Source organism: Convolutriloba macropyga, chromosome 10, assembly GCF_964194025.1.
Source record: "Convolutriloba macropyga chromosome 10, txConMacr16.3, whole genome shotgun sequence".
NCBI lineage: Eukaryota > Metazoa > Xenacoelomorpha > Acoela > Convolutidae > Convolutriloba > Convolutriloba macropyga.
In genome coordinates this window covers 14845847-14869251 of record NC_134477.1, presented here as the reverse complement: position 1 = coordinate 14869251, position 23405 = coordinate 14845847, and the positions used below count along the sequence as shown (strand labels likewise).

The 23405-nt window shown below is 33.2% G+C and overlaps 1 protein-coding gene across 1 annotated transcript in view; it reads right to left on the bottom strand.

Annotated features, from left to right (window-relative positions):
* The window catches only part of LOC142348706 (uncharacterized), a 148440-nt gene that overhangs the window by 69785 nt on the left and 55250 nt on the right, over positions 1 to 23405 (bottom strand). The window contains exons 17-23 of the mRNA XM_075400159.1: positions 17513 to 17694; positions 13179 to 13339; positions 10568 to 10726; positions 6786 to 6883; positions 5332 to 5507; positions 3497 to 3597; positions 259 to 472 (exon numbers count right to left, since the gene is read on the bottom strand). Of these exons, the coding sequence (XP_075256274.1) occupies positions 259 to 472; positions 3497 to 3597; positions 5332 to 5507; positions 6786 to 6883; positions 10568 to 10726; positions 13179 to 13339; positions 17513 to 17694 (1091 nt within the window). The remainder of the gene's footprint in view (positions 1 to 258; positions 473 to 3496; positions 3598 to 5331; positions 5508 to 6785; positions 6884 to 10567; positions 10727 to 13178; positions 13340 to 17512; positions 17695 to 23405) is intronic.

The following is a 23405-nucleotide window of genomic DNA, read 5'->3' as shown; positions in this document are numbered from 1 at the left end:
GGGACGCGTAATTATCTAACTCGCTTACACATGAAATTAAAGCATTTGGTCATGCCTCGCGGGCCACGGCCATGCCTCAGCGGCCTATGTGACTTGATATGAATCTATCACAACCGAACAAAATATCACAACCAAACTTGTTATGCTCACAATAACATTTGCGCGTTCTCAAATCTGATTGGTTAATATCTCCTTTTCGGCTAATATTCCATTGGGCTAATATTCACGGCACCGTTAAGCAATTAGAGAAAAACTTACGTATTTGATTTCATTCCTCCAGCTTGGACCAATCCACCGTCGGACTCCTTGCAGGGACATTCTTTTCTGGGAATGCATTTAACTCGATCATCATCCAGGACTCGATTGCCTTTGCACACGCACCCACAAGGAATCACTTCGCATTTCTTCTGTGCCATTGTCTTCAGGTTTCCAAGTCGAACGTCTTCACACGTTTCCTGACACTTGCTGTAGTCTGAAAAGGAACAAATAAACATAAATTGACAAATGTCGGAAGAATTGCTCTTGAACGACAGGCGAGCCAATTTAATTCAGGGGCTGTAGCATAGATCAATTTTTCTTTATGGGTGCAAAAAAGTTTGAACCAACCGGGATTCGAACCACTAACCTCTCGATCAATGGCCACGCGCACTAACAAAAAACTTTGGTTGAGATCAAGCAGAACACGAGAATGCAGTATTGCCTCGTCACGTGGTGTCTCACCAAGCAGTGAAACCTTGTCCCTTTTAAAAATATGTCATTTTATTGCCATCCGCTAACTAAAATTTTGCAGAGAAAATCTTTAAAAAATCACTTCACGTCTTTAAAAACCCGCTAGAAACCCCGGATTATATAGCCGAAACTTAGGCAGTCTCCAACCGAAAAATAATGTTTTGCTCCCTTCTGAGAAGGTTATTTTTCATAAAATAGCGTTCCTATCATACACCAAAAACCATATAATGTAACAATTTTCAAAAAAAAGTACAGTAGTAGACATCTTCATAAAGCTCATTACAAGAAATGCAATAAGAAGTTTTTGGTTGATGTTTACATTATATTCAGTGACTTAATGCTATACAAATTTTCAAACCTCCCCTCTAGTGGCATTTTATTAACGCCTATCCACACGTATCCATACGTAACAACTCAAATACATAAATAATGTTTAAACATATACAAATGGGGGTGCATATTTTACTGGGGGCACTAGCGGAAAAGATCCGAAAACCCTTCACGCGCACATTTTAAATGCCGAAAGTCTAGTGACATCAGTTCTTATATACTTAGACAGAAGTTTGACTTCCAGGAATTTTCATCATTTTAAAACGCGCGGGTTTCGTGTTCGAAGTAATGGCTACGCTTGAAGTCAATGAGAACTTCTGGCGTTTATCGAGAACCATGAAGCAATTCGAGATATTCAGTCAGAATTTCGAAGTTACCTTTGCATAGTCACTTGACCATGCTTACAACACGAAACGCGCATGTTTTAAAATGACGAAAGTCAACGAAATTTAACTTCTGGCTAAGTAGCAACTTCTGGAATTTTAACTTCTGGCACTGCAGACTTTCGGCATTTTAAAATGTGCACGTGAGTGTTTTAAGCGAGGTTACGTTACTCTGCAGAAGTTTCTCCAAAGTTTTGGCTGAATATCGCAAACTGTTTCGCGGTTCTCGGCAAACGCCAGAAGTTCTCAGTGACTTCAAGCAGAGTCACGTAACCTATACATTTGACCTATCTGTACTTCCTAGAATGTAGTTGTAATCGAACAAATAAACTAACTGTTTTCAATGTAGTGCTGATATTCTGGTCAATTTTTTTAATGAAGTTCAGTTGACATTTTAAAATTTTGTATGAGTTTTCCGTCTCTTGATGAAATAAGTCGTATGTTCATCGTCTTCTTTTTTGTACAAATACCATTTATGCCGAGATGGTTAGCAGTCTTTTGCCCGTATATCTGTAGTGTTTGTGACGCTAAGACTTAAAAAAGATAGAAGTTAAAAACTTTCAAACCAGCTATCAAAAAATAAATCTAAATAGACGCTAGAAAACAAAAAAGAATCCCAAACAAACATTTTCAAGTCTTTTCTCTGATCACAAAGAAAAACGATCCAACAGCCGCAGTTTCCACTAATTCCTCTTGGCAGCATTTTCAGCTATTTAAAAACCGTATCTGGTCACATTATTACTTACTATCAATATTTTGTTCATTTGGATATTTTGATCAAATCAATTTTTAGGTCACATTGAATTTATCAATTGAAGACAGTCACGTGACGCTTATCTTCGAGTTGCAAAAAAGCGAGCAAACAAATTAGTCAATAAAGTAGCTGGCACTACTCAAAAAATCACTTAGTCAGAGAAAATTCCTCATTTTTTTGTTGCCATTGGACAAACTTTTTATATGAAAATGAGATATCATCTCAATTCCGGTTAGAGCATTTGATTGACTCTCATTATGAACAACGTTACGCGTTGAATTCTCATTGAAAGAAGATTCTCGTTTCACTTCGCCGTTTTTTTCAGGGAATTGATCATCCACGGAATTTCTCGTGTAAATTTGAAGTCGAATATTTAATGTAAGTCTTCTATAGACCCCATTTCAAATATTCTGACTCCTGATGTCCCCCCCCCCGCTAAAAGAACAAGATCTTTCATGTAAAACAACTCAGACAGCTTAAATGCCGTTATGAAGTTGAACATTGTTGGACAGGTATAAAATAAGTGAAATAAGTGGTTAGTACCAAATTAAAAATAACATTCTAACAAGTTGACTCCTCAATTCTATTTAACATATCCTGTTCATGTGGTTCATGTGACAATAGCAGAATGAAAGACTTGAACTTTTTAGGGGTCTCAAAAATTTCAGTGCTTACAATAGGGTCAAAAAGTCATCAAAGAAGGACACAATGAAATGCAGAAGCACAAATACCAAAAGTAATTTATACTTGGCCACTGTAGAACGTGAATTTGGGATTTGTTTTGAGTATGAACCTAGTGAAACTATTCTTGATAAATCCTGCCATCAGATGTAAGATCTTGATTTTCTTCTCAAAACTTTGGTAACCTAACAAGATCTGATTGAGCTTGGTTTCTATCAGAGCTCTTAACATATTTTAATACGATTTTTATAAAAACAAAAAAATACTTGAAATTTAAGCAAAGGATTTTGCATGTTCGATTCTATCGCATGAATCGTATTAAGATCTCATCAGAATCGTATCAAAACCTTCGTGATCTTATCAAGACCTTATGAAGATCTGAAATCAAGACCTAATCAAAATCTTATCAAGACTTTATGAAGATCCTATCAAGATCTTATATCAAGACCTTATCAAGATCTTATCAAGACATTATGAAGATCTTATCACGATCTTATATCAAGACCTTATCAAGATCTTATCAAGACCATATGAAGATCTCATCAAGATCTTATATCAAGACCTCATCAAGATCTTATCAAGAGGCTGCAAGTTTGGTTTCCCTGGGAATTAAGCTTACTCTGCTTGTAGACGAATCCATCGGGACAATACTCTCTGCCCTCCCTCCTAGACAGATCTGGGCACTGACCAATTACTTCCCAAACACCAGCCTCGCACTTCCTAAAATCATAATAAGTCAAAAATCATAGGTGTCTGAGAAAGCAAAACATTAAAAGCCAGCGTCTCTATTAAATAAAGTTGACCATTAGGTCAAATTAACCTCTATAATTCCACAAAACTAATAACACGGGTAGAAAGGGTTTTAAAATGTGGGAAATTGCGACAAAGGAACAGTTATTCTGATTGCTAATTATGCAATGTCTTAGTCCTTTGTTGCCAAACTCAAGAATAGTGACAAATTCCAGAATAGTGAGAAACTTAGAATCAAAACTGTAAAACATTGAAAAACTTTTTTTACTGAAATCAGCAACCACAATTTTCATTCGTTCCATTTCATGAATTATTATTATCACAGACTGTAAATTTAATTAACTAGTTGCTACGGGTTAAAACTTTTCATGAGGTAGTGATTATAAAAAGTTAATTTTCAACTCGGAAAAAAGACTCCAATTGATTATAGGCTGCGATGCTACAATAAAAAAAACTAATTTTCTCTTCGTTATTGGGATCATATTCACCCTTGAAAACCCTTCTTGAATTTAAGTTACTCTGGGAAGTAATAAAGCAGGTTGTCCTTGATTTTTCCAAAACCCGACAGTTTTCACAGATTAATGTTCCAGAAATGTATGGTTGTGCATTTTTTTCTGGCAATTTGGCTAGTATTAAAGTTTTGGCTATTTCAATGTAAATATTTTGTTCCTCAAAACAATAAAATTAAAGTTTTGACCGAAAAATTAGACATACTTGAAAGAAAAAATATTATATACAAACCGTGAAAGCATTCAACAATTTTTTAAATTTTTCTCAAATCATGAATAATGAAATTAAAAAATAGCCGGTAGATTGACTAAATAGCTGCAAAATAGACTTACGTGATGTAGAATATATAGCAACAGATACAGCATTGAGTTGATGGAGTACATTTAACACAAAAAAAAAATTCTACAAAAAAAATAGTTTCCAAAATTTCTTTTTGAAAAAATCAATCTAGTTACTTTAATTCGGTCTCCATGCTTTATTGTCAATATCAATCATTGTTTGGGTTTGCCATATTGACTTCGAAAGGGGCTTATAGTCCAATAATGTTGGAAAGTCATTTAGAGTGAGATAAGTCAGTTATGATCAGAAAAATTATCACTCAATTCAGCTTCTAACTCACCGCCAATTAGATTAAAGAATGATGTCACGCACATAAAAGCAGCAAAAGAGAAGAGAAATAAGTGCATGATAACATTTGTCTTTGGAGTTTTCGGCGTGAAAAAAACGAAATATGAGCATCAGACGACGAAACAAATATAAAATACCTAAAAAAAAATATAAAATAACAAATTGAAAGAACCTCAATATAGCTTAGCTAGTATTAGTGTAGTAGTGTGACTAGTTAACGAGAAAATTAAAGTTATGACCGAACAGTTAGACATACCTGAAAGAAAAAAATATATACAAATCGTGCAAGCATTCAATACATTTTTAATGTCACACTAATATATCTGTTTTTATAATTATACAAGTGCAACTAAGGAACCAGTTAAAAATGAGCACCGATATGCCCCAAATTTACCCGCGAATTGCAGCTCTGTTCGACAGCTACAACAACAACATAAAGCTTAGCTGAGCTCACAGACTCGCCATATAATAAATTAAATAAATAATAAATAAAATGCTATAATAAATTAAATTTTTGTTTTCTTCTTATAAACGGAAAAAAGGTAGAATTGGTGAAAGGATACGTACAAATGCTGCACTTTGAAGGGTTGAATAACAACTCCCCGCTCGTACGACTGTCCATTCCACTCGCACTCACAATCTCTCGGTGATCTGCAAACCTCCTCTGAATCATCAAAGATGAAGTTCTTCTTCTCACACTCACATCCGGGCAGGTTGTCTTCTTCGCACATGTACGCTTGAATCTACAATAACAACACATGCAGTTTCGAAATGGTGGACGCAAAATTGAGCGGAGTTTTTAAAAAATTTACTAATGGGGTCATTCATAAATATTATAATTTAGTATTGATTTTATAACTTTTCAACAACTAAAAGAAAGTCTGATCAGAGGTTATTTGGGTCTGGAAAGTCTGATCAGAGATAACGTCGGTCTGGAAAGTCTGATCAGAAGAAAATTTGGGTCTGGCTGGACCTCAACCTGGGGAAGAATTCTCCTATAAAAATTGAATTGGTAATTTTCCTCGCATACGCTCATTCACACCATAAATCGTGTAATTATTCATCATAAGAGGAACATTTTCGCGTGTGAAATCACACAAGAGACATTTTTCTCACGAAAAATTGTATGATTTTTCATCACACAAGAAAAAAATTGCGTGATTTCAAACGAGAGTTTTAGAGTCTTAATGTGCGTTTGCATATTATGTTCCAACCGTCAAATGCCAAATATGGAAATTTTTTTAAAATATATTCACTTTTGATCGCAAACGCGCTCATACAATTTGAGCACAATGACCCGTTGATAATTATTACTATCAAAGCGTTTACAACAAACGCTTACAATCAGAACAAACAAGTGTCGTTTTCTAATAGTTAATTTTCAGTCCCAAATTTGGGTCCCAGTAAAGTCGACAAACGAAAAATAATTTAAAATTAAAGATACCTAGAAAGAATAGAAAACGGGACAGTAACTGTCAGCCAAGACCTACCCTGTATACAATAAATTTAAGGGTATAAAAAATTGAATAAACAGAAAAAAAAATTTTTTGGTTTTTTTTATACCTATACTGATATAGTAGAAATTTTCAAGTTACAATTGTTTCTATTCTATATCTATTCCATTGCCATAAGTTGTGCAGCGCTTTAATTTAGATCGCAACATTTTTTCATATTTTTTTCTAAGTTTTTCTTGGAAAAAATTTGAAAAAATCTAAAAACCGCGATATCTCGAAAACTAAAGGAGCTAAATGGGTCAAATTTTTTCCAGAGGACCTGTAAAAAGAAACATTACAGCTATAAAAATGGTCACATAATGATAGAGTTTGCAATGCGCAATTTTATAATTTCCATTAGACATTTATTTCAACTTGATAGTTTGATGCAGTGCAACAATTTGAAGCAGTGTAGTTCTTTTAGTATTAAATATTGCCTATCATCGTGAAAAGGAAACGGAAAAGATCCCAACATTGTTTAGACAAGGATAAGGAGTTGGATAGAGATGATGACAAGTTGATTGATACCTTGTGGCCTCCATATTTGCTGATTTCCTTGCATGATGTGGCCTCGCACGTGTCTATGATCTGCTTCCTCACCATACCAGTGCACTTCTCCTTAATCACTAAATAAACAATAATTCTATTCAAAAACATTTCATTTTAAATTTATTGTTCCGACCCCTCTTGAGGGGGGAGGAACTATATACTCAACTGGGTTTTTTTTTTTGTTCAGTCAATTTTGGCCGATCGATATATTCATCGTAGAGAGTTGAGACTAGTATCATTAGAAAGCTTGTCCAGCGTAGAATATGGAATTAAAAAGAATTTTTCGTTTTTCGTTTTTGACAGGGAGATATCGATGTTTAAACTTTCGAGAAAATAGACTGAATTCCGTTGATTTCATTCACCTTTTCTCGGAATTTTTGACTAAAATTTTGCACATTTTGATAAAATTTAATAAAATTTTTCATGAAAATGTTGTTGATTTAACGTCTAAAGACAAAATACATTGTCGGCTATTTTCATAGAATTTTTTGTCACATATTCAGGCTAAAAATTTAACAAAATTCAGACTTTTTCATCAAAAACAGCACGAAGTAAGTTTCTTTAGTCCATTCTGATTAAATTTGCAGGAAGTGCACACCCAAACACCACTAACACAAACTTTGTAGACTGAAAAGGGGGCCAATTGCACTTCAAGTTCCGTTGAGAGTGCTCTGTAAATAAAACTTTGCCGTTTTTTGCTAACTTTATTCGTTGATTATCAAAAACGCAGCAATTACTTTTGATTTTTTAACAAACAAAATATCTATATCAAAGACATTCCAAAAATTAAATATTCCTGCTGGACAATCAACATTAGCAGGACTTGTACTGTACCAATCTTGGACCGTTACACCAAAAAAATAAGTCGGATTGTCATCAGTCGGTTTTCTATAAAAAAAATTCGATCTTTTTTATATTAATTAAATAACAGAACATTTCAAATCAAAGCTCACCAGTGATAGGTCCTATTGGCTTCCTAATTAGCTCGAAACTAATTTATCTAGTTGATTGCTTGGAAGCTTTTGGTCGTTTTGACTTTTAAAATATTTGATTTTTAAATATAAAATGGCTTATTAAACTTTGCCTCCAATTTTTTCTTACTTTGGTCAAATTGTAGCTTAGTGTCAGCAATCAAAGAGTGCTCCTTTTTTAAGCTGAATTCAAATTTAGTCTTTATTGCGGTTTTACGCCTTAAGTTATGGTGTTCTGGCTTTGATACTACTAGATTTCACAGTTTGTTTTTAATTTTTAGGTATTTGCCCGTTTCTCATGTTTTCTAACTTTGTCAAATTATCGCGTTATTGACAGTTCATATATCACATTTTTCGCCTTCAATATAAATTACATTTGATAATATTTAAATCCTTAAAAATATAGATTGTGGTTCTTTACCACTTCGACAATACTTTCTCGAAGAATATAATTGAATTTTTTGTTTTTTGTCTTTAAATGTCGTTTTCACTTTTCCTTTTTAGTCGTATGTAATTTCCTGTTTAATGACCCATTTTGACTGGTTTTTCCTGGATGAGTAGATGAGCCGATGTTCTGATATTAGAAGATAGATAATGTCTTCAATGAAATTGAAAACAATTGTTTTGCAAAATGAAAAAAAAAAAACTTCAACTTCGCAATTTTGTTCCTTTTATTTTCTGTTTATTACCTGGTCTCCTTAATTAAAGGTTAAGGATGACATTGTTTTTGTCAAGGGAAGGTTTCAAGAGGGATTGATGTCACAAAATCTAATTTTAAAGAATTAGTTATGAATTTACTGGCTTCGACAAGGGTTTTTCCACAAAAAAAAGTAAATAAATTTTTGATTTTTGTCATATTTGACGTCCTTTTTGAAGACGTAGGACATATTCTGGATAATTTGAGGTCTCGAGGGCTTCCTTTGGAAGAATAAACGAACCTATTCAACTTTTTCATTTTGTAATTATTGGCTTTCATGCATTTGGAAATAAATTTTTTTAAATAAAAACAAGTTTTACTTAATCTTGCTTTTTTTCTTTTTGGTCTAATTATTGCCTAGTTTCATTAATAAGAGGTCACATAATACATTTCCAGATAAGGTGTCAAAAGGAGTTGGTGTCAAAAATTCTAATGTTTTCAGATAATTTGTTATGACTTTACTGGCTTCCACACGAGTTTTTCACAAAAAAAAGTGACTTTTTGATTTTTTTCATACTTGACGTTCTTTTTGTAGACGTAAGACATATTCTGGACAATTGCAGGTCTCAAGGGCTTACTTTGGAAGAATGGACGAACCCATTCAACTTTTTCATTTTGTAATTAATGGCTTGCTTTCATATCTTTGGAAATAAATTTTTTTTCGAAAAAAAAACAAGTATTACATAATTTTGCATTTTTTTTCTTTTTTGTCTTATGGTTGCTTATTTTCATTAATGAGCGGCCAAATAATACATTGTCGATGTTCGACGAAGGTGCAATCGAACATATTTCGGGGGCCAAAGTATGGCTTTACGGCTTCCAAAGCATTTTCTGGCAAGTTTTAATTGATTTTTAGTTTGTTGTCTATTTGTTGTTCTTTTTGTAACTGCATAAAAATTGAATACCAAGAATTCTTAATTCCCTTCTATAAAAGCATTGGTAATTGTAAACCTACGGGATATTTTAGTTGATTCCTATCATTACTTTGAAATAATTTTTTTTTTTTTTCTGAAAAAATTCAGCGATTTTTCTAACTTTTAAGTTTCTGTTCTTTTTTGTCTAATTGTTACCAAGCTTTATTATGAACTGGTGAATAACCATCTTTTTCTGGTGAATTACAAGTTATTTTGTATATTTTCAGTTTCAGCTGACGCTATTTTGACTTTGTTATTAAGTTTTGTTTTTTAAAACGGACATAAATTTTTTGTAATAAATGTTTGTTGTTGTTGTTTGGTTTTGCCTTTCGTCTTCGCTCGCTTTCTTAATATCGGCATATCTCATCAATCTAATGCATCATTTTTACTCCACTGAGTTATTTGCTTTGGAGCCTATCTTTTTGTTCATACACCATTTTTTTTTTGAAAAATACTTGAATTTTTTGTGTTTTTCTATCTGTTCCTCATTTGGTAGACAGCTATGCCAAAATTGTGGATGAGCGGGGTCGGAACTTTATGTGCGATCACACATTGCCGAGCCGCCTTGTTTGACGTTATAGACTCTCGTTGTATTTTCATAATTTTATATTGTTATATTTTTTTATAATTTTATATTGACAATATAATATATATTGACGTTATAGACTCTCGTTATAGACTCCCACAGCTTAGTGCTTATATAACGTATAGCCTCCCAATCACCATGAATACCATAATAGGGGCTAAAATTTTGTGCGGGGGGGCTATAACTGGAAAAAAAATTCAAAATTTCCTCGAACGACACTTCAGGGCAATGAAAACAAAAAAATCAGGGCACAAAAATTATGTGAATAACTGCTTTAACCAATTTAAATGAGAAATCGCATCATAGTCACGTGATTTGTCAAGTAAAACGCACAAAAATCCTGAAAATAAGCCCTATAGAATTGTGTCAGTTTATACAATTAAGATTTATCGCGTAAACCCCTCCCCCCGACCCCGAGAAATCCTTTGACGAAGTACAGATTTTTAATTATTTTGTTTAATTTCATCGTTTTTAAAGAGATATGTAATCAAATTATTCGGCCAGGCCTCGCCACTTCCTTAATATATTAATTATCTCCAGACCAGAAGTTGATTTGGTCTGGGACCTGAGCCAGAGTACCGAACAGAACTAACTGCAGTGGTCTTTGTAGATCTTCGGCATGTCATCTTTCCAGTTGTATCCTTTTTTCAGCAATCCGCAGTGATGTCCGGCTTGTCTGGCTTTGTCCAGTGCCTGGAAAACGTAGAAATCAATGGCATCGCAGAACGTCATTGTCTGGTAGAAATCGGACGCTGAAAAGAGAGAAGCATTTATGAAAGGCCAAAAGTGAAATTCATGAAAAGTTCATTTTAAATATTGGAGGTTTAAAACCCAAAAATCTCGTTTGTTTTGATCGCTGAATAATAATAATAACTATTAATTCTTTGTTTACAGTTGGATATAAATAGAAACAACAAAAGGGCTTGCTAGTACTGTATGTGTTGCACAGAAAGTTCCAACTTGCAACATTCATCATGCACCATATGTTATCACGATCAGTAGATAAAGCAATAAAATGAAACAGGTTTTCGAAAATTTGAAATTGTAAGACAAAAACATAGCCGGCAAATTGCCGGAAAATAGCCACAGTTGACGCACATTGGGATTGAAACAGAGACAAAAAAAAATAGGAGATATAAATTGACAGAATTTTTCTAAGTGTCAAAATTTTTCTTTATTTGGTGCGCATATTCCGCATATTAGGTTAGATTCTAAAACTATACTAAATTCAGCTTCTAAACTGACAGCTAAAAATGGCCACCAAAAATAGCCAGCAGACTTCCGGAAAATAGCCACCGTCGACGCGCTTGATGCACATCGGGATTGAAACAGAAAAAAAAGAGACAAATTGACCGAATTTTTTAGTGTCGAAAAGTGTTATAATTTGGCATGCAGTTTCAGTTAGATTCTTAAATTACACTTAATTCAGCTTCTAAACGGAAAGATATTTACCTTAATACTAACATCAGCTAGCCATCGCTCTAATGAACTTTGATAACCTAATGCACTATGATTTAATAACCGGGTTTTATCGGTTCACCCCGCTTCTTTTCATTTTGCTCTCTTGACTTTGACCGTATTCACTATATTGTGTAATTAAATGCGCGAGAAAATTTAAAATCCAATAAGTTGAAACAGTGAGTGAAGTAAGTCAGAAGTCAAGCGTGAAAATTGTGACTTCTGTTAACGAAAAACGTGATCAAAACGTTAAGCGAAGTTTAAAAAAGGAGAGCGCCTAAATAATAGTAGCCGTTGAGAGGCTGACGGCGGCTATTAATCAGCTTAATACCAATGTCAGCTAGCAAAAACTCTAAGAACTCTGATAACCTAATTCTCAACGACTTAATGACCGGGCTTTATCGGTTTATCCCGTCTCTTTTTGATTTTGATACTTTGACTTTGACAGTATTCACCACATTGCGTAATTGAATGCGTGAAAGAATTTAAAATCCATTCAGTTGAAACAGTGGGTGAAGTAAGTCAGAAGTCAAGCCTGAAAATTTTGACTTATATACAACAAAAAACGTGATTAAAAGGTAAAATAAATTTAAACAAACAACAAGGCAACACATCAAAAATGACTTCGAGCATTTGACGACCCCACAAAAAACTAGCCATATTGTAAGAAAACAGTTAAAGGAGTTATGTGCTGAGTTTTAGTACATCGTATAAAGCAATGAATTTTTGTGTGTTACTTTGAAAGCATAGGGTACTTGAAACTTGAGGTCAAAATCATTACGAGAGACAAAAAAAGCTCTAAATCAATACGAAAAAAAATCCACAACATTTCGTTTTTTAAAGAAATTAGAAAAATAGTTTTCAAAAACTGCATTTCTGATGTTTAGCAACAACCGAATAAAATCAAATAAAGCCATTCGAAAGCAGCGTGAGAAAAAACACTCATGTTAAAAACGCGCCCACCGGAAAAAACTTGATTTTGTCAACAAACTAGAGCAAAATAAGCGAAACAATTTTCATTCCATACTTTTATGAGCCTGAGCCGTATGTCTTCAACTGTAAAAATTATTTGGTCGTCATGAAACGCTTATTATCTGTAAAAAATGATAGGGTTAACAAAAGGATTTAAAAAAGTTCTGAAGTAGTTGGAAAGTTATTAAAAAAAACGAAAATTAAAACTAATTTATCTAACTATCTTTTCATTTACTTAAACTCAGAGCAACTATTTTTCGATCAACATAAAAATAGAAATTTTGGTCTATGTTTCTTAGCATTTGCTCAAAACACTGACTTCAGGTGAACTCGTAGAACAGCACTCAAAAATCCTTCAATGTGGCGTGAAAAACCGATGGAACACATTGAGGCTAACTATTCCTAAAATAGAGTTTTCGTTTTAAATATCTGACACTCAGCCCATTAGTGATTTAGACTAAGATTTTGATGGTGACTTGAAAGATCGGTGATTGATCGTTAAATTGGTCCTTTTATAATGAGCCGCCAAAACGGTTGCATCAAACGGGAGCCTTATTAATGCGCAGTTCTACTATTTTCAGTCTTACCTGACCAAAGTGGGGAGAATAAAAACAAACATTTTAATTGTGGAAAAATAAAAACGCTGATGAAAAGAGATTCATAAACTGTTGATCTGTTGTATTGATAACCACCGTTATGTTAACCAAGTTAATTGTCAATTACATGTTTTTAAAAAATGTGAATCTAATAGATAGGCTTGAAAAGAGTACCGACCTTGAGTGTTGATGCATTTGACGTTGTCGACACAAGCTTCGTACATCCAGTGGAACTCTCTGCCAACTTTGGCAGACATGAATCTTTTGAGACATTTGAACACTTTGTTTTCATCATTCACCAATACCTCACAGTGCTCTGTCATCGCGTCCATGTCTGTTCTATAACAGATCAAACATACATTGAGACCCTAAGTCAATTGAAGAGATCAAGTTTCTTGAGCCATTTGAGCCTATTTGAATATTTCACTTCTCATTGGATAAAAATATGTGCGCTTAAAAACATTCTCGTTTTATAATTTTTTAGTCGCATTATAAATTTTCCCGGCTACCATCAAAGTATCTGAATCAATATATTGGAATGGAATAATATCACTTGGTTTCTTACGTAAATATATCAGGAACTAAGAAGATCTAGTAAGCCGGATACGTGGTCCTAAAAAATTTCTATAGAGTTATCGGCGATCATATTAGCAGCCGACAATAATAAAGTAACACCCTTGTATGTAGTTATATTCTACCTACACAATAGATTTTTAAAGTTCTGAGGTGTAAGATGTAAACGATCTTTCACAGATTAAGATTGGATTAGATTTTTAAATTTAGTTTGCTTGTACATGATGAGTGAAACACAAAAAAAGACTGAAAAATTTATTGGATTTTCAGAAGTCTCCAATAACTTTTTCAGTCCCCAGGAAGACGGGTAGAGATTGTTCTGGAAAATTTTTCACACAAATTACTACCTTTTAATAGATGCCAGCTATATAAAAAATTATATCAACAAGTGAGATATCAACAACTGTTCAAGATTTATTCGATACTAAACTAAAATACAAGAGGAAATCAATCCGCCAATTAATTGCAGTTCCTAGGATCCTAACTAAATTATCATAATAAAAAAGTTCTAGTTGGCAAAAAACAAGTTTATTTAAATATTCCACATAGGCAGAATTGATTGAGTTTTTTCGTGCAAAAGCGTTCAGGGAACTTCAAAAAAAACATATCGCAATGTCATGATTGGATTCTATTCTAGTGACTAGCATTTCTTGAAGCACAATGATGATGTGACTATATGACAACAAATTTATAGTCTGAATTGAGAAATCTTTATATTTTGAACTGAGAAATCTCGAAAAAATAGATTTTGAAAAGCGAAATGAAATTGCCGAAATTATCAAAGCCCATGAACCTCCCACAATTTTGCTTGTTCCGACCCACATTAGTGGGGAGGAATTTTATACTCAACTGGTTTTTTTTGATCAGTCAGAATCTCAAAAAAATTCCTTGAATTTCGTTTTTCCAAGGTGTTACGGTGGTCTTGTGAGCGTTAGCCTAACTTACGTTGTTTTGTTCACATTTTTCGTAATATTTGCCTAAAATTTGATCAATTTTTGCTAAAATATGATAAAATTGCTAAAATAGTCTAATTGCTTTTACGTTTATAGATAGAAAAGAGTTGGCGAATTGTTTGATTCAATTGTTGCTGCAAGATTTTCAGCTAAATTTTCAAAAAATTCAACTTTTCTTTTTAGAAAAAATAGCATAAAATATACCTGTTTGGCCCACTTTGTCCGTTTTGAACGGTGGTTCAAAAATAAAAACTGTCGACACAACGTTCATTTTCACAGATATTGGCTAATTGTAACTACGTTTCCTCAGAAAGTTTTCTGGAAATAACATTTTTGTGGCCTTCCGATAATGTAAAAAGATATTTCTTGAAAATATAGTTTATTTTTTGATATAAAAAGGTTTTCGGTTGCCAAAAGACCTGTTTTGCAAAATTTTAAGAAATTGCGTTCTAAGCAGCCGAGCAGAGATAAAAAGTGCTTTTTCATTTAATAAAAGGTACTTTTTCATTTAATGGTTCTTTTAATGGAGATAAAAAGTACTTTTTCATTTAATGGTTCAATTATTAGGAATTCATTTTAAAATCTAACAGATTCCAATTAAATGAAGTCAGCTTTATGATTAAAGCCCATCGTTATTCATAGCTCCGACAAATTGTTTTCGTAAAATTTTAACGAAACCCTGAGATTTGCCAGAGTTTGACGTTGTTTTTAAAGTCTTGTCACTTATTCTAATTATCCAAATGTCTTATTCATCATCTGAGGAGCTACCAAAATAAATATCTAATGCTTTCAGTTGATACATAATGCTTTTTTGATAACATAACTCCAAAATTTTTTGATAACATAACTCCAAAATATATATATATATATATATACATATATATATATATATATATAATAAATATATATATATATATATATATATATATGTATATATATATATATATACATATATATATATATATATATATATATATATATATATATATATACTGAGTGATGTAAACTTTTTTAGGTTAGTTACAGACAAGAAAGATTTCAAAGCAAACGTCAAATATTGACAGGTCAAATTTTGCGTACCAGGGGGCAATGAATATGCACAACAACTTCAGCAAAAAAGCATAAGTTTTTTGCCTTCAGCAGAGTTTGCATAAAATTGTTCAAGAAATGTTGAATTCTGTTCGAATTCGGTGTTGATGTCTAGTCTTTTGACTAGTTTTAACTAATAACATGTACAATTGGCTCCCAAAGCAGTTACAGTTGACACTATTCGCAATTTTTCAGATGAAAGCTTACGGTTAAATTATCTTTAGGTTTTAAAAAACTTTTTTCAAAAAAAAAGTTTTTTTGAGATTTGCCACCTTCAATCTGATTCCTGCTACATATAAGCGTAGTCTTTTTCAGCGTAGTCTTTCGAAAATGATTTATAATATAGTTTGGATTGCTCTTTTATTAATTTAATAATGGTTTTTAGGCGTTGATACTACAATTTCTCGTAGTTTGTATGTTTATTTTAAATTTTCCAAATTTCGAAGTTCTCGTTTGCTGTGCTGCTCGGTCATCATATTAATGACATTAATGCAAAGCTGCACATTATGCTAATTGCGTCGAAGTAAGACACAATTGATTATATTCACAATTTTCAGTGAAAAAATTGTGATCTTAATTTGAAATAATATTGTGATTTTTGTCTGCATTTGTTCTTTGTGTAGTCATATGAAATTCAGGATAATGGTTCTGAAAGAAGGTATTATTGAAGCCATTAAATCTTTTCAGATGATAAGGTAATTGCTTTCCTTGCTTTGAATTTAATTGTTTTCAAAAAGAGTACACTTATTTTCTAACTTTGCCGTTTTTGTTTTCTGTCTACTTGTTAATTATTCTCAATAAAGACAGGTCCCATGTCTTTTCTGGTAAAATGCAAGTCATTGGTTTTAATTTATTTTTTATCTGATGCTATTTTGACTTTTTCATTGTTTTTTCAAAAAAATGGTTTGACATTGAATTTTGGTCGTGAGTAAAGCTTGTTTTTTTAATTGAATTTTTTGTTTGGCTTGTCTTTTACGCTTCATAATGCCGAATATCATCAGCCCTCTAATGAGTTATTGTTTTATTTGTGCAGTGGTTAGAGCAGAAGCGATTTTTTAAATAGATGAAATAATTAATTTCGAACAAAGGGTGTTCTTTTGAGTTTTCTATTACTTGGTAATTTGGTGGACAATTAAGTGAAAAACGTGGTTGAGCGCGCTCGGAAGATTTTTTGCGAACGCACCTTACCGAGCCTCCTTGTTTTAAAAGCTGTCAGACGATCAAAATAAGAGAAATAGTTTGACATAAAGAAATGAACTTCTTGACGAATAAGTTTTTTATCTGTATATTTTCTTGATATTTTCTTGAACTATGCTCAATTAAAATCTGATGTTATGTTAAATAATAATTATTTTACTGCCGCGAAGTGCCTAATTTACAGAAAACTCTGAAAGTGCTCTGAAAACCGATAAGTCTCTTCTAAGCTAGATATTATTTTTCCTTCGAACATCTCTTATTTTGTATCGCAACACAAGAAACCTCATTAAAAAAGTAGTCGCTATATGACTGATTAGAGAAAAGACATGAAAGAAGTTCACCGACATTCCGTGCGTATAAGAGCTTTGACTTCTAAAATTTCGGGTCTTTTCCGTTCGTGCCTCCCAGTACGTCATGCTCCCCCAGTTACAGAGCACGTGAAATTACAGAGTAAACAATTATGTAAAAAATGGCACGTGCGTCTGGGGGTTGCAAATAATATGCACCCATTAACCTGGGGGTGGGGGAACAAACGGAAAAGATCCAAAATCTCAACCACAAGTTCTGACATGCTGAATTGCTTTGCAATTGTACCTACAGACTACGCTTTATATATTGTTAGTGCAGCATTCTTTGTTTTGGTACTCTAGAATTTTTTACATTTAGTGATCATCAACTTAAGGGGTGCTAGAACACTTACTCATCAGGTGGGTTGCAAACAGGTGTTTCAGATGGGGGGATATCCTCACACTTGGGGTCATTGGGGTCAAGGGTGCTTCTGTACTGCATGGCTAGAGCCTGTTCGTCGTTGGCCTCCAGACCGTTCTTACCCATGAAGTCATTGCCAGAGTCACCGTCGAAGTTGCCACAGAAACCACGCAGCTAAAATTAACATACTTTTAAATAACAAGAAGTTATTTTGCATCATAAAAAATCCGGATCTTTTCCGTTTGTGCCCCCCCCCCCCAACTTAGTGGGCGCATTTTATTTGCACCCCCAAGACGCACGTGCAATATTTTTACATAGTGATTTACTATGTAATGGCACGTGCTCTGTAACTGGGGGGCGCATAACGTACGGGGGGGGCACAAACGGAAAAGATCCAAAAATCCAAATAAATTTTGGATGGAATAGCCGATGGAAAAGATTGCCAAAAAACAGCCGCCGTTGATCACCACTGACCCACATTGCGAACAAAACCGAGTCAAAAATGTTCTAATTTAGTCCGCAGTTTATTAGATGAGATAAAAATGCTGAACTCAACTTCTAACCAGGAAGACGGCTTTTAGTTCAAAACTAATACAATTTAGCTTATACTCGAATACTTCGATAACATAAGGTACTAATTTTTAATGTACTGGGTTTATCTTTTAACTAAATATTTTAAACAACTAGTTGTGTGAATCAATGGAAAAGAGAAATTGAAATCCTTTAAGTTGAAACAGTGAGAGTTCAATACAGAGTGTAACTTGGGTGAAACGGAAAATAAGAAAAAAAAAGATTAAGCGAATAAAATAACATAGCAAGAATAGCCCTGAAATGCAATCCAAACAATAGAATGAACAAATTCATAATCCACCCTGGCCTGACCAGCATAACAACTCAAGATCATATGCAGAAGGAAACAAAAACTAGTTCCACAAATTTAATGAAAAACCATCGCAAAAACCATTTAATTTTTATCTACTATAGGAGTTAATGAAAAAAAATCGACCGAAACCCATGAACACAATAACCGAAAACTAGCATGATATACAAGAGGCAGGCAGAGTAAAACATAGCAGGTAAATTGTCGGAAAAAAGCCGCAGTTGACCCGCTTGACGTACATTGGGATTGAAACAGAAAAAAGAAAAAATTAAAAGAGAAACTGACAGAATTTTTTCTAAGCGTCAAAGAGTTCTTATTTGATGTGTAAATTCTACAAATCGGTTAAATGATAGAATTACACAAAAACTAACTTCTAAACTGAAGGCTATTGAGAATAATACCAATGCCAGCTAGAAATGACTTTAATGAATTTTGATAACCTAATGCATTATGACTAAATGACCGGGCTTTATATGTTTATCCTGTTTCTTTTGATTTTGCTCTATTGACTTTGATTGTATTCACTACATTACGCAATTCAATGCGTGAAATAAGTTCAAATCCATTCAGTTGAAACAGTGAGTGAAGTAAGTAGGAAGTGAAGCGTGAAAATCGTGACCTATGTGAAACGACAAACGCGATCAAAAAGTAAAATGAAACTTTAAAAAGAGGAGAGCACCTGAAAAAATAGCCAATGAGAGGCTGATCCGGCTATTAAAAAAGGAACAAAAATGTTTAAAAAATAAAATGGCACATTTGAAAGTATCATAAAGTTCTGGGTACCAGTGTCTTCAAAAATAATGACTACGTGCCCATAAAGAACATGTCTCCATAATGATTACGTGCCCATAATGATTAAGTGCCCAGGAGGTAAAATCGACAAAAAAATGCACAAAAATTTGCTCAAACTGTTTAATTTTTTATTTAAATGTTTCTAGGTCCAATTTTTTTCTGCCCAATTAACTGCCAGGTATAAAGATTTAAAATTATGAATAAAAACATTTAAATTCAAAGTCATATAAAAAATAACGCAGGAGCACACGAAGCAAATTAGCCATCAAATTACGTAAAAATTCACCCTCAGGAGGCGGATGAAAAAATTATATGGTAAAAAAAAACAAAATAGAGTTGAACAGAAAAATTGAACAAAATGATATTATTTGATTAAAAAAACACGGTAGATTTCGCATTTAACAATGTGCGCAAAATAGTGACAAATATGATTGACTCTAACCCCTTGATCAGAGGTATTAGTCCTTTGATCATCCTTTGATTCGGTTGATTAGTCGAAGATTTTCGCATTGCTAATTCCACTAAATTGCGCATAAAGGGACGTGACGAAATTAGCAAAAACGGACTGGCAACTTGGTCGGTGATATTAGCACTGTCGCTGATCTTGGCAAATTTTGCTAAAACGCGAAACAGCAACAAATTAACGACCAATATTTTGTAAAAAGCTTTCATAAATTTCTGTAGAAAAATGATTCACTTCCTAAACAAGAAATAAGGCAAATGACGAACAACGATATATGGATAAAAAAAGTACTATCGGGAAATTGCTTGCATTGGTTTGTTGAAAACAGCAAATTGAACTTGTACAACTCAAAAAATACATTAACTACTTCAGAAACGCTTAATTTTCTTTTGAAAAATTGTACTGGAGAAATAAATCATTATACTTGACTTACAGACGTCAGCGACTGGTTATGAAAACAAAATTGTGAATTCGTTAAAAAGCTGCTCAGTCAAAAAGTCAATATCTATATGTTTATCCCGTTTCTTGATTTTGTTCTACTGACATTGAATGTATTCATTACATTACGCAATTCAAAACGTGAAATAATTTCAAATCCATCATTCAGTTGAAACAGTGAGTGAAGTAAGTCGAAGTCAAGCGTGAAAATCGTGACTTATCTAAAACAAAAAACGTGATCAAAAAGTAAATCGAACTGAAAAAAAAGGGAGAGCGCATAAATAACAGAAATATAAGCCTTTGAGAGGCTGATGGCGGCCAATAAAAATTGTAAAAACAACCAAAGAGAATTATCAAAAGTAGCATAACGTTCTGGTTAACAAGGTCTTCAAAAATAATAATTACGTGCCCATAAAAAGCGATTGATCAGCGCCTTTAATTCATGAACTCCAGGAGGTCAAAAAATTAAATATTTGCACAAAATTTTGCTCTAACTGTTTAATTTTTGATTCAAATGTTTTCAGGTCCAACTTTTTTCTGCCCAACCAAATCTGCCAGGCGTAAACATTTAAAAATAAGACAAAAACATTTTAATTCAAAGTTATATAAAAAATGACGCAATAGCACACGAAGCAAATTAGCGATCAAGTTACCTAAAAATTCACCCTCGGGAGGAGGATGAAAAAACTATATCGTAAAAAAAACAAAGTAGAGTTGAACGAAAAATTGGTCAAAATGATATATGACAAAAAACACGGTAGATTTCGCATTTTACAATGTGCGCATTATAGCGACAAATATGATTGACTCTAACCCCTTGATCAGAGGTATTAGGCCTTTGATCATCCTTTGATTCGGTTGATTATTCGACGATTTTCGCATTGCTCTTGCCACTAAATTGCGCATAAAGGGACGTGACGAAATTAGCAAAAACGGATTGGCAACTTGGTCGGTGATATTAGCACTGTCGGTGATCTTGGCAAATTTTGCTAAAACGCGAAACAGCAACAAATTAACGACCAATATTTTGTAAAAAGCTTTCATAAATTTCTGTAGAAAAATGATTCACTTCGCAAACAAGAAATAAGGCAAATGACGAAAAACGATATATGGATAAAAATTACTATCGGGAAATTGCTTGCATTGGTTTGTTGAAAATAGCAAATTAAACGTGTACAACTCAAAAAATACATTAACTACTTCAGAAACGCGTAATTTTCATTTGAAAAATTGTACTGGAAAAATAAATCATTATATTTGACTTACAGACGTCAGCGACTGGATACGAAAATTAAAAAATTGTCAATTCGTTAAAAAGCTGCTCAGAGTCAGAAATTCAATATCTATATGTTTATCCCGTTTCCTAGTTTTGTTCTACTGACATTGAATGTATTCATTACATTACGCAATTCAAAACGTGAAATAATTTCAAATCCATCATTCAGTTGAAACAGTGAGTGAAGTAAGTCGGAAGTCAAGCGTGAAAATCGTGACTTATCTAAAACAAAAAACGTGATCAAAAAGTAAATCGAACTGAAAAAAAAGGGAGAGCGCATAAATAACAGAAATATAAGCCTTTGAGAGGCTGATGGCGGCCAATAAAAATTGAAAAAACAACCAAAGAGAATTATCAAAAGTAGCATAACGTTCTGGTTAACAAGGTCTTCAAAAATAATAATTACGTGCCCATAAAAAACGATTGATCAGCGCCTTTAATTCATGAACACCAGGAGGTAAAAAATTAAATATTTGCACAAAATTTGGCTCCAACTGTTTAATTTTTGATTCAAATGTTTTCAGGTCCAACTTTTTTCTGCCCAATCAAATCTGCCAGGCGTAAACAATTAAAAATAAGAACAAAAACATTTTAATTCAAAGTTATATAAAAAATGACGCAATAGCACACGAAGCAAATTAGCGATCAAGTTACCTAAAAACTCACCCTCAGGAGGAGGATGAAAAAACTATATCGTAAAAAAAAAACAAAGTAGAGTTGAACAGAAAAATTGGTCAAAATGATATTATTTGATAAAAACACGGTAGATGTCGCATTTTACAATGTGCGCAATACAGCGACAAATATGATTGACTCTAACCCCTTGATCAGAGGTATTAGTCCGTTGATCATCCATTGATTCGGTTGATTAGTCGACGATTTTCACATTGCTATTGCCACTAAATTGCGCATAAAGGGACGTGACGAAATTAGCAAAATCGGATTGGCAACTTGGTCGGTGATATTAGCACTGTCGCTGATCTTGGCAAATTTTGCTAAAACGCGAAACAGCAACAAATTAACGACCAATATTTTGTAAAAAGCTTCCATAAATTTCTGTAGAAAAATGATTGACTTCCCAAACAAGAAATAAGGCAAATGACGAACAACGATATATGGATAAAAATTGTACTATCGGGAAATTGCTTGAATTGGTTTGTTGAAAACGGCAAATTGAAATTGTACAACTCAAAAAATACTTTACCTACTTCAGAAACGCTTAATTTTCCTTTGAAAAATTGTACTGGAGAAATAAATCATTATACTTGACTTATAGACGTCAGCGACTGGTTATGAAAATAAAAAAAAACTATGAATTCGTTAAAAAGCTGCTCAGTCAAAAAGTCAATATCTATATGTTTATCCCGTTTCTTGATTTTGTTCTACTGACATTGAATGTATTCATTACATTACGCAATTCAAAACGCGAAATATTTTCAAATCCATCATTCAGTTGAAACAGTGAGTGAAGTAAGTCGGAAGTCAAGCGTGAAAATCGTGACTTATCTAAAACAAAAAACGTGATCAAAAAGTAAATCGAACTGAAAAAAAAGGGAGAGCGCATAAATAACAGAAATATAAGCCTTTGAGAGGCTGTTGGCGGCCAATAAAAAAATGTAAAAACAACCAAAGAGAATTATCAAAAGTAGCATAACGTTCTGGTTAACAAGGTCTTCAAAAACAATATTTACGTGCCCATAAAAAGCGATTGATCAGCGCCTTTAATTCATGAACACCAGGAGGTAAAAAAATTAAATATTTGCACAAAATTTTGCTCTAACTGTTTAATTTTTGATTCAAATGTTTTCAGGTCCAACTTTTTTCTGCCCAATCAAATCTGCCAGGTATGAACATTTAAAAATAAGAACAAAAACATTTTAATTCAACGTCATATAAAAAATGACGCAATAGCACACGAAGCAAATTAGCGATCAAGTTACCTAAAAATTCACCCTCAGGAGGAGGATGAAAAACTATATCGTAAAAAAAACAAAGTAGAGTTGAACAGAAAAATTGATCAAAATGATATTATTTGA